The sequence below is a fragment of the Syngnathus acus genome, chromosome 21, assembly GCF_901709675.1.
Source record: "Syngnathus acus chromosome 21, fSynAcu1.2, whole genome shotgun sequence".
NCBI lineage: Eukaryota > Metazoa > Chordata > Actinopteri > Syngnathiformes > Syngnathidae > Syngnathus > Syngnathus acus.
The window spans coordinates 13,731,407-13,743,712 of NC_051105.1; the positions used below are offsets into that span (position 1 = coordinate 13,731,407).

General features: G+C 46.5%; 1 protein-coding gene across 1 annotated transcript in view; it reads right to left on the reverse strand.

The window, feature by feature from the left end:
• Nucleotides 1–12,306, reverse strand: part of LOC119115099 (ribosomal RNA processing protein 1 homolog A-like) — a 60,022-nt gene that overhangs the window by 14,947 nt on the left and 32,769 nt on the right. Inside the window, exon 8 of the mRNA XM_037239286.1 lies at nt 8,102–8,214. Coding sequence (XP_037095181.1) covers nt 8,102–8,214 — 113 coding nt within the window. The remainder of the gene's footprint in view (nt 1–8,101; nt 8,215–12,306) is intronic.

Below are 12,306 nucleotides of genomic sequence, written 5' to 3' on the forward strand. Positions count from 1 at the left end.
ACATGGTCACTGGGGAGAAAAGTGGTGTGTTGATCGCATGTCCATCCGCCAGGCAAATAAGGCCGTAAAATTTACACAAAGATGAGACAGAACGAGATCAAGACGGACATTACTGAAAGGAAGCTTTTATACACAAACCATCATTATGGGGGGCTTATATATGATTATTTCCGTGATTTTTGTGATGACTTGATCACTTTTATACACTCGTAAAAAGGCTGTGGCCCGCTGTTGTGCGGCACCGCTTTGCTGGGCGGAGGGATATATGACATGGTCACTGGGGAGAAAAGTGGTGTGTTGATCGCATGTCCATCCGCCAGGCAAATAGTGCCGTAAAATTTACACAAAGATGAGACAGAACGAGATCAAGACGGACATTACTGAAAGGAAGCTTTTATACACAAACCATCATTATGGGGGGCTTATATATGATTATTTCCGTGATTTTTGTGATGATCACTTTTATACACTCGTAAAAAGGCTGTGGACCGCTGTTGTGCGGCGCCGCTTTGCTGGGCGGAGGGATTTATGGACACGGTCACTGGGGAGAAAAGTGGTGTGTTGATCGCATGTCCATCCGCCAGGCAAATAGTGCCGTATAATTCACACAAAGAAGAGACAGAACGAGATCAAGACGGACATTACTGAAAGGAAGCTTTTATACACAAACCGTCATTATGGGGGACAAAAGAAATGCATATGATGCCGCTTTTAAGCTAAAGGCAGTCGATGTTGATGACATTGTGTTGCATCACCCTTTTCTTTATTTCGTGGTCCCGTCTACTCTGGAGCTATACGTGTCGCTCGCTAGTTTAATGTAATTTAGCGCTTCGTGCATGAATAAAATTAGCATGAACAGACCCTCATCATGGAAAATGCTAGAAGAAATGCATAAAACCGACGACGAAAGAGATACTGAGAAAGTGTGTGGCAAAGGATAACTAACGCTATTCCAATCGGAAGACTTCGATGGTTTCAATGCACAGGAGGAAGATGAAGACGATGAAGCACTTTTTTTTTTTACTTTTACTTGTATGCTTTTTTAATCAGCCCTGTTAGTGCTGTGCTACCGTGTTGCTGCTGTGTTACCGCCGCGTCTCAGTGACTTTTACCGGTATGTTTTATTTAATCAAACCCTGTTAGTGCTGTGTTACTTCCGTGTTGCTGCGGTATTACTGCCGCGTCACAGGCAGTGTTTGGAAAGAAATGTTAAGGTATGTTATTAAAACTTTAAAAAAAGCTTTCTGTGTCCAGTCTTTCTTTGTTAATAACTCGCGTGCACACTTCTGTGTTGCTGCGGTACTACTGCTGCGTCACAGGCAATGTTTAGAAAGACATGTTAAAGTATGTTATTAAAACTTTAAAAAGGCTTTCTGTGTACTGTCTTTCTTTGTAAAAAAACTCGTGTGCACGTGCGGTTTATAGTCCGGTGCGGCTTATATAAGAAAAAAACTAAAATATCCCCGGATTTTAGCTGGTGCGGTTTATAGTCCGGTGCGGCTTATAGTCCGGAAATTACGGCATATTGATTCTTTTAGAATTAATTTAACTCGGGTGGTCAGAGACGGATGAGTCCCTTCACCCCGGCTTATCGAACCCTTTGATGGGAAGCCGGTCACTTTGATAAAAAGTGCAGGTTTGACTATATATATATATATATATACCGTATTTTCCGCCCTAAAAGGCGCACCGGATTATAAGGCGCACCTTCAATGAACGGCCCATTTTAAAACTTTGTCCATATATAAGGCGCACCGGATTATAAGGCGCATAAAATAGAAGCTATACTGCAACAAACTGAGGTTGACTAGGGTTGCGGTATGCATCCACTAGCCAATAACCAACGAGCCCTCTGTAAACAATCGCGTTTCTCAAACGATCTCCTATAAAATGATCGGAACTGACTAAAGTTCGATCTAACGCATTGGTACTACTTACCTATGTTTCCCTTCCATATCGATCCGTAGATTTACTCGAAACATTAACAGAGCAGCCTATTTTCACATGAAATAGCCTGGTACGTATAGCAGCTATCGCCATAGCATTAGCCATCCGCAAAGTCCCACGAGCCTCAGCTCGCAATCTCCCATGAGCCTCCGCAAAGTGTAAACAATCGCGTTTCTCAAACGATCTCCTATAAAATGATCGGAACTGACTAAAGTTCGATCTAACGCATTGGTACTACTTACCTATGTTTCCCTTCCATATCGATCCGTAGATTTACGCGAAACATTAACAGAGCAGCCTATTTTGACATGAAATAGCCTGGTACGTATAGCAGCTATCGTCATAGCATTAGCCATCCGCAAAGTCCCACGAGCCTCAGCTCGCAATCTCCCATGAGCCTCAGCAAAGTGTAAACAATCGCGTTTCTCAAACGATCTCCTATAAAATGATCGGAACTGACTAAAGTTCGATCTAACGCATTGGTACTACTTACCTATGTTTCCCTTCCATATCGATCCGTAGATTTACTCGAAACATTAACAGAGCAGCCTATTTTCACATGAAATAGCCTGGTACGTATAGCAGCTGTCGTTATAGCATTAGCCATCCGCAAAGTCCCACGAGCCTCAGCTCGCAATCTCCCATGAGCCTCAGCAAAGTGTAAACAATCGCGTTTCTCAAACGATCTCCTATAAAATGATCGGAACTGACTAAAGTTCGATCTAACGCATTGGTACTACTTACCTATGTTTCCCTTCCATACCGATCCGTAGATTTACTCGAAACATTAACAGAGCAGCCTATTTTCACATGAAATAGCCTGGTACGTATAGCAGCTGTCGTTATAGCATTAGCCATCCGCAAAGTCCCACGAGCCTCAGCTCGCAATCTCCCATGAGCCTCAGCAAAGTGTAAACAATCGCGTTTCTCAAACGATCTCCTATAAAATGATCGGAACTGACTAAAGTTCGATCTAACGCATTGGTACTACTTACCTATGTTTCCCTTCCATATCGATCCGTAGATTTACTCGAAACATTAACAGAGCAGCCTATTTTCACATGAAATAGCCTGGTACGTATAGCAGCTATCGTCATAGCATTAGCCATCCGCAAAGTCCCACGAGCCTCAGCTCGCAATCTCCCATGAGCCTCAGCAAAGTGTAAACAATCGCGTTTCTCAAACGATCTCCTATAAAATGATCGGAACTGACTAAGTTCGATCTAACGCATTGGTACTACTTACCTATGTTTCCCTTCCATATCGATCCGTAGATTTACTCGAAACATTAACAGAGCAGCCTATTTCACATGAAATAGCCTGGTACGTATAGCAGCTATCGTCATAGCATTAGCCATCCGCAAAGTCCCACGAGCCTCAGCTCGCAATCTCCCATGAGCCTCAGCAAAGTGTAAACAATCGCGTTTCTCAAACGATCTCCTATAAAATGATCGGAACTGACTAAAGTTCGATCTAACGCAGGGGTGGGCAAACTTTTTGACTCGCGGGCCGAACTGGGTTCTAAATTTGGACCGGAGGGCCGAACCAGGAGCAGATGGACGTAGTGTTTGTGTGAAGTAATATAAGCGACCTGTAAAGGTCATTGCATAAAAGATTTTGGCCTTTAGTAGGTAGTAAAGCATGGATATTCAAAACAAGTTTTTTGAAAACAAATGCATTTATTAACAGCATTAAAAAAAAGAAAATAATTCACTAAAAAACTGCTATCAGTGATTCTCATAAAATACGACACTGTTATTATGAATAACAGTTCTCCATCACTTCAGTGCCTGCAGGTCAGATTAATGAAAGATGTTTATCTTATGAGATCACATCAAACGGCAAACATTCTGACCAAATATATCATCTTGAAGAATCGGTGAAAGCATACATCCAAATAAAGTAATCAAAACGGCAACACGGTGAGGGGTATCTGAACATCAGAGCAGAGTTTTAACTCACAAACACCTGGTAACAGAGGTGAGGAAACGGGAAACATTTCCTTAAAGTAAGCCTTAAGAACTTTACAGGTTAAGATTAGTCGCAAACAGGTGGTGCATCAATGTCCTTGAGCATCCTGCATTGTTTGAAAATGAGAATGGTCGCTAGTGTTCAATCCCTGCTATGTGTACAAATCATATTCAAAATGCATTTTTTTACAACAAACTTGAGAGCTTCCCCTTCATTTTCAGTGGGAACAGTGTTGTTGGTCTCCCTTTTTTGCTAGTGCGTCATAGCCTGGAGTAAAATTTGTTGTGGCAATTCTTAGGAGAGATCCGAGGTGTTGGTCCGTTTACCTCGATCTGTGACGGGTTGATGTTGATGTGGCTGAACGTCACGTCGCGTACGTCGAGCCAAATTGGCCACACTTTTTTAAACACTCGGCACTGTGTCCACCTTGCTTTTCCTTGGGCGACTCATTTTAATAGAAGGATTCCAGGGGAAGGTTTGTGGGTGGCTTTAGCGTAAAACTGTATCTGAAAGCTCAGCGCGCGAATTACAAGAATGCTGTCGTCACAGCCCACGCTCTAAATTCGGGACTGATACAAATAGAGCGCGAGTGCGCCATGTCCGTACTACTGAGTACGTACACGCACTTGTGAGTGTGCACCGAGCTTTCTGACACGGCTTCCGGTAGTAAATGCGCAGGCGAGCGGTTCCCCATCTACTGGGGAAACGCAGTCATTGCATGCAAAATGACCCAAAAAAATTTTTAATAATACAATTTATTCAGGGTTGGCGGGCCGGATTAAACGGTCCCGTGGGCCGGATGTGGCCCGCGGGCCGTAGTTTGCCCACCCCTGATCGAACGCATTGGTACTGCTTACCTATGTTTCCCTTCCATATCAATCCGTAAATTTACTCGAAACATTAACGGAGCAGCCTATTTTGAAGTGAAATAGCCTCGCGGGTACAACAGCTATTCGGTGACGCCCCCTGACTACAGTTACCGTAATGTTGGGAAGCGATGCGACCTTGTAATTTACTAGTCGTACTAAAACGTACTGAAACATTTTGGCAGAGCACTGTGTACAACCAGTATGGATCGACAAATTCATCAATTGATCCATATATAAGGCGCACTGGACTATAAGGCGCACTGTCGGCTTTTGAGAAAATTTTAGGTTTTTAGGTGCGCCTTTTAGGGCGGAAAATACGGTATATATATATATATATATATGCCGTCACGGCTGTCAAGGGAATGCTCGCGAGTCGTCGAGACTAACGTTGCTCGCTCCCCGAAATACATAAAAAAATATATTTTTCTCAACGGATTTACACAATTCCCGAAAATGATACTTTCGACGGAAAAAAACACAGAAAATCGCGGATCCGCGGAAAATTCTCATCCCTGGATTAATATTGTGTTTGTAGAATATGAATCAAGTAGCAGAATCAAACCATTTTTTTTCAATCTTAGGGGTAAGCAACAGAATCAACCCATTAGATGATACCCCAACACCAGAACCTCCGCCCCCACCCTCACCTCTACCCCCCGTGTCGGATGGTTGCCAGTTGTTAAACTGGATTCGATTGAAGTTGGGAAATTGTGTAAAATATAAATAAAAACAAAATACAACGATTTGAAAATCCTTCTCAACCCATATTCAATTGAATACACTACAAAGACAACATATTTAATGTTCAAACTGATCAACTTAATTGTTTTTTGCCAAATAATAACTTAGAATTTCATGGCTACAACACATCCAGTAAAAGTTGGGAAAGGTGGAAAAAACTACTGATAAAGCTGAGAAAAGCTCATCAAACACCTATTTGGAACATCCCACGTGATCAGGCTAATTGGGAACAGGTGGGTACCATGATTGGTTATAAAAGGAGCCTCCCCAAACATGCTCAGTCATTCACAAGCAAGGATGGGGCGAGGTTCACCACTTTGTCCACAACTGCGTGAGAAAATAGTTGAACAGTTTAAGAACAACATTTCTCAAAGCAAAATTGCAAGGAATTTAGGGATTTCAACATCTACGGTCCATAATATCATCAAAAGGTTCAGAGAATCTGGTGAAATCACTACACATAAGCGCCATGGCCGGAAACCAAGACTGAATGACCGTGACCTTCGATCCCTCAGACGACACTGCCTTAAAAACCGACATGAGTGTGGAAAGGATAGCACCAAATGGGCTCAGGAAAACTTCAGAAAACCACTGTCAGTAAAGTTAAAGTTAAAGTCCCAATAATTGTCACACACACATCTGGGTGTGGTGAAATTTGTTCTCTGCATTTATGAAAATCACACGGGGATGGGATTTTTATCCATCCCCTGGGGGAGAGGGGAGCAGTGAGCAGCAGCGGTGCCACGCTCGGGAATCATTTGGTGATCTAACCCCCCAATTCCAACCCTTGATGCTGAGTGACAAGCAGGGAGGTAATGGGTCCCACTTTTATAGTGTTTGGTATGGCCCGGCCGGCCCACAACCTTCCAGTCTCAGGGCGGACACTCTACCACTAGGTCACTGAGCTGGTAAATACAGTTCGTCACTACATCAGTAAGTGCGGGTTAAAACTCTACCATGCAAAGCAAAAGCCGTTTATGAACAACATCCAGAAACGCCGCCGGGTTCTCTGGGCCCGAGCTCATGTAAAATGGACTGATGCACAATGGAAAAGTGTTTTGTGGCCTGATGAGTCCACTTTTCAAATTGTTTTTGAAAACACTGGACGTCGTGTCCTCCGGACCAAAGAGGAAGCGGACCATCCGGACTGTTATCAACGTAAAGTTCAAAAGCCAGCATCTGTGATGGTATGGGGGTGCATTATGGTATGGGTGACTTACATTTCTGTGAAGGCAACATAAATGCTGAAAAGTACATACAGATTTTGGAGCAACATATGCTGCCATCCAAGCGGTGTCTTTTTCATGGACGCCGCTGCTTATTTCAGCAAAATAATGCCAAGCCACATTCTGCACGTGTGACAACAGCGTGGCTTCGAAGTAAAAGAGTCCAGGTTTTCCCCTGGCCCGCTTGCAGTCCAGACCTGTCTCCCATTGAAAATGTGTGGCGCATTATGAAGCGTAAAATATAACCGGGAAGTCAAAGTCAAAGTCAAAGTCAAAGTCAGCTTTATTGTCAATCCCTTCATACGTCAAGACACACAAAGAAACCGAAATTCCGTTTCCTCCATCCCACGGTGACGAGACATACAAGTAGGCGACACAAAACAAAAACAAGTAGGCACAAACCATAAATAATAAATAATAAATAAAATAAAATGAGCGATGAATAAAAACAGACCAATAACCCATTGAATATGAGGGGCAAAACCGAGCCAGTGAGCATACAGCAAGAACAGGACGCTACGCTGAAAGGGGGAGCGAGTTCAGGATCCTAACAGCCTGGAGTACGAAGCTGTTGGAAAGTCTGGTGGTGCGGGAGCGCAGGCTCCTGTACCGCCTCCCAGAGGGCAGAAGTTCAAACAAAGGGTGAGCGGGGTGACTCACATCACTCACAATCTTGGTCGCCTTGCGGGTGAGATGGGAGGTGTAAATGTCCTTCAAGGAGGGGAGAGAAGCACCAATAGTCTTACTAGCCGTTTTCACAATGCGCTGCAGGGCCTTCAAGTCTTGGTCAGTGCAGCAGGGAAGACCCCTGGGACTGTTGAACAACTGAAGCGGTTCATCAACCAACAATGGGAAAGAATTCCACAGGAGAAGCTAAGAGAATTAGTCTCCTCTCTTCCAAAACATTTGCGTATTAAAAGGAAAGGTGATGTAACGAAGTGGTAAACATGCCCTTTCCCAACTTCTACTGCACGTGTTGAAGCCATGAAATTCTAAGTTAATTATTTGAAAAATAAAATAAAGTTTATGAGTTTGAGCATTAAATATGTTGTCTTTGTAGTGTATTCAATTGAATATAGGTTGAAAAGGATTTTCAAATCATTGTATTTTGCTTTTATTTACATTTTACACAGTTTGGTTGAAGTTGGGAAATTGTGTAAAATGTAAATAAAAACAATTTACATTTTACACAATTTCCCACCTTCAACCGAATCTGGTTTGTACTTGTCTGTGCCACAAAAAAAGTTAGGGACCACAGCTGTGTAGGAACGCGTGATGTTTCCTGTGAAAATGTAGTACCATTAATCTGTTTAACTAGGTTCTTCTCATCCCCTTGAGCTGACTGACCTGCATCAGAGGACTCTGCTTTCAGCTCCTTCAGCAGATCTTCAATGGCATAGGGAGCCTGGTCAATAATCGTGCTGAAAATGCTGTTGCAGATGGCTCGGAAAAGTGTCCAACTGGACAGTCAAAGAATGATAAATTAGTGGATGTCAAAAATTACAATGCAAGCGGGAATTTTAACATCAAGGCCGAAATATGCAGCAACTGTGCAAACACTATATTCATGAATGAACAGTTAACAGTAAACAAGTTAGAGATTTCCGATTTTATTTTTCCAAAGGCAGGTAATTACAAAAGCAATGTAAAATTGTTTCAGTCGGTTGTCAGCATTTAGTTGTGCTTCGCTGACTGCATACAGTCCACCCCCCCCCTCCCTGCGCCAGTATTAATCTCTCCAATGCAAGAGCACTGATGCTTAAAACAGCAAATAAAAAGTTTGTTTTAAGCTTTTCAAAGTACCGACAGATTGTGTGAAGCAGAAATGCAAATAATGCACAAGCTCTATGAATTTTTAATTGCTGTATTGACTCCGCTTTATATTTTATGTAGCTATACAGTAATCCCTCGCTACTTTGCGCTTCACCTGTTGCGGCCTTGGTGCATCGCGGGTTTTTATGAAAACAAATGTGGATATATTCGGTGCATCGCGGCTTTTTGCGACTTTACAGCACACTATTGGCCGGTAGAGACAAAACCAATGGGAACATGATCTGTTGATCTGCATCCTTGCTGCTGATTGGCTGAGATATCTCAGCCTCCCGCAATCACGCTACATTAACATCTCTGATTTGCATTTCCTTTTGTCACGAACGAAACAGGACAATTAAATGCAGCACGGGCTCACACAAAGTTTAAAGGAGACAAGGAGGGCTGGAATGACAGCAGAGCAGGACAACAAGGCAAGCTGACGAGCCAGTCAGCGAGCTTGCGTCATTGAAGCAGACGGGCATAGCAACCTTTATAAAGCTGCTTAAAAAGTTTTTAAAGATACAATACAGTGTTTAAAAGTACAATAAATTATAAAATTCTTGTGCGGGTGCCCTCGCGCTGGGGCGCGTTAACTGGCCAGCACGCAAGAGCAAAGAGGAGTCGTGACACGTTTACGCTTCATAAAACGTTCATCAAAGTCTTGTGTGGATATTGTAACAATATATTTGCCCTTGTTTATTTTATTTATTTGAATAAATAAGAATGTTTCTGAACGTCAGTTTGACTTTAAAAATCTTTACAAAAGTGAAAAAAGTACAAAAGACCATTAGAATTACAAAAAAGTGAGTAGTCACCTTATCGTGGTGGAGGGGTTTGAGTGCCCCTATGATCCTAGGAGCCATGTTGTCTGGGGCTTTATGCCCCTGGTAGGGTCACCCATGGCAAAAGGGTCCTAGGTGAGGGGCCAGACAAAGCACGGCTCAAAAAGCCCCTTATGACGAAAAACACAAATGGACTTCGTTTACCCTCGCCCGGACACGGGTCACCGGGGCCCCCCTCTGGAGGCAGGCCTGGAGGTGGGGCTTGAAGCCGAGCGCCTGGTGGCCAGGCCTTCGCCCAGGGGGCCCGGCCGGGCATAGCCCGAAAAGAAAACGTGGGTTCCCCGTCCCATGGGCTCACCACCTGTAGGAGGGGCCAAAGGGGTCGGGTGCAAAGTGAGCTGGGCGGCGGCCAAAGGCGGGGACCTTGGCGGTCCGATCCCCGGCTGCAGAGGCTGGCTCTTGGGACATGGAATGTCACCTCTCTGGCTGGAAAGGTGCCCGAGCTGGTGTGTAAGGCAGAAAAGTTCCGACTAGACATAGTCGACTTGCCTCCACACATAGTTTGGGCTCTGGTACAAGCCCTCTCGAGAGGGGCTGGACTCTCTTCCACTCTGGAGTTGCCCACAGTGAGAGGCGTCGAGCAGGTGTGGGCATACTTATTGCCCCCCAGCTGGGCGCCTGCACATTGGGGTTCACCCCAGTGAACGAGAGGGTAGCCTCCCTCCGCCTTCGGGTGGGGGGACGGGTCCTGACTGTTGTTTGTGTCTATGCACCAAATAGCAGCTCAGAGTACCCACCCTTTTTGGAGTCCCTGGAGGAAGTGCTGGAGAGCGCTCCTTCTGGGGACGCCATCGTTCTACTGGGTGACTTCAATGCTCACGTGTCCAATGACAGTGAGACCTGGAAGGGCGTGATTGGGAGGAACGGCCCCCCCCCCCGATCTGAACCCGAGCGGTGTTCTATTGTTGGACTTCTGTGCTCGACACGGATTTTCTATAATGAACACCATGTTCAAATATAAGGGTGTCCATGTGTGCACTTGGCACCAGGACACCCTAGGCTGCAGTTCGATGTCGACTTTGTAGTCGTGTCATCGGATTTGCGGCCGCATGTTCTGGACACTCGGGTGAAGGGGGGGCGGAGCTGTCAACTGATCACCACCTGGTGGTGGGTTGGCTCCGATGGTGGGGGAAGATGCCGGTCCGACCTGGCAGACCTAAACGCTCTGTGAGGGTCTGCTGGGAACGTCTGGCAGAATCCCCTGTCAGGAAGAGCTTCAACTCCCACCTCCGGCAGAGCTTTTCCCACGTCACATTGAGTCCGAGTGGACCATGTTCCGCGCCTCCATTGTTGAGGCAGCCGGCCGGAGCTGTGGCCGTAAGGTCGTTGGTGCCTCTCGTGACGGCAATCCCCGAACCCGCTGGTGGACACCGGCGGTAAGGGATGCCGTCAAGCTGAAGAAGGAGTCCTATCGGGCCGTTTTGACCTGCGGGACTCCGGAGGCAGCTGACAGGTACCGGATGGCCAAGCGGAACGTGGCTTCGGCGGTTGCTGAGGTAAAAACCCGTGGGAGGAGTTTGGCGAGGCCATGGAGAATGACTTCCGGACGGCTTCGAGGAAATTCCACCATCCGGCGTCTCAGGAGGGGGAAGCAGTGCACCGTCAACACTGTTTACAGTGGAGATGGCGTGCTGCTGACCTCAACTCGGGATGTCGTAGGAGGGGGAAGCAGTGCAGCGTCAACACTGTTCACAGTGGAGATGGCGTGCTGCTGACCTCAACTCGGGATGTCGTGAGTCGGTGGGGAGAATACTTCGAAGACCTCCTCAATTCCACCTACACGCCTTCCATTGTGGAAGCAGGGCCTGGAGACTCTGAGGCGGACTCTCCAATCTCTGGGGTCGAAGTCACTGAGGTAGTTAAAAAACTCCTCGGTGGCAAGGCCCCGGGGGTGGATGAGATCCGCCCAGAGTTCTTAAAGGCTCTGGATGTTGTGGGGCTGTCATGGCTGACACGCCTCTACAACGTTGCGTGGACATCGGGGACAGTGCCTCTGGATTGGCAGACTGGGGTGGTGGTTCCCCTCTTTAAGAAGGGGGACCGGAGGGTGTGTTCCAATTACAGGAGAATCACACTCCTCAGCCTCCCTGGTAAAGTCTATTCAGGGGTGCTAGCGAGGAGGGTCCGTCGGGAGGTCGAACCTCGGATTCAGGAGGAACAGTGTGGCTTTCGTCCTGGCCGTGGAACAGTGGACCAGCTCTACACCCTCGGCAGGATCCTCGAGGGGGCATGGGAGTTAGCCCAACCAGCCCACGTGTTTTGTGGACTTGGAGAAGGCGTTCGACCGTGTCCCTCGGGAGGTTCTGTGGAGGGTGCTTCGGGAGTACGGGGTGCTGAGCCAACTGATAAAGGCGGTTCGGTCCCTGTATCACCGATGCCAGAGTTTGGTCCGCATTTCCGGCAGTAAGTCGGATTCGTTCCCAGTGAGGGTTGGACTCCGCCAAGGCTGCCCTTTGTCAGCGATTCTGTTCATAATTTTTATGGACAGAATTTCTAGGCGCAGCCAAGGCGTTGAGGGTGTCCGGTTTGGGGACCTCAGCATCGCGTCTCTGCTTTTTGCAGACGACGTGGTGCTGTTGGCTTCTTCAAGCCGTGATCTCCAGCTCTCACTGGAGCGGTTCGCAGCAGAGTGTGAAGCGGTCGGGATGAGGGTGAGCAACTCCAAATCAGAGTCCATGGCCCTCGGTCGGAAAAGGGTGGAATGCCCTCGGGGATGAGATCCTGCCCCAAGTGGAGGAGTTCAAGTATCTTGGGGTCTTGTTCACGAGTGAGGGCAGGATGGAGCGCGAGATCGTCAGGCGGATGGGTGCAGCGTCGGCAGTAATGCGGACTCTGTTCCGGTCCGTCGTGGTGAAGAGAGAGCTGAGCCAAAAGGCAAAGCTCTCAAATTACCGGTCG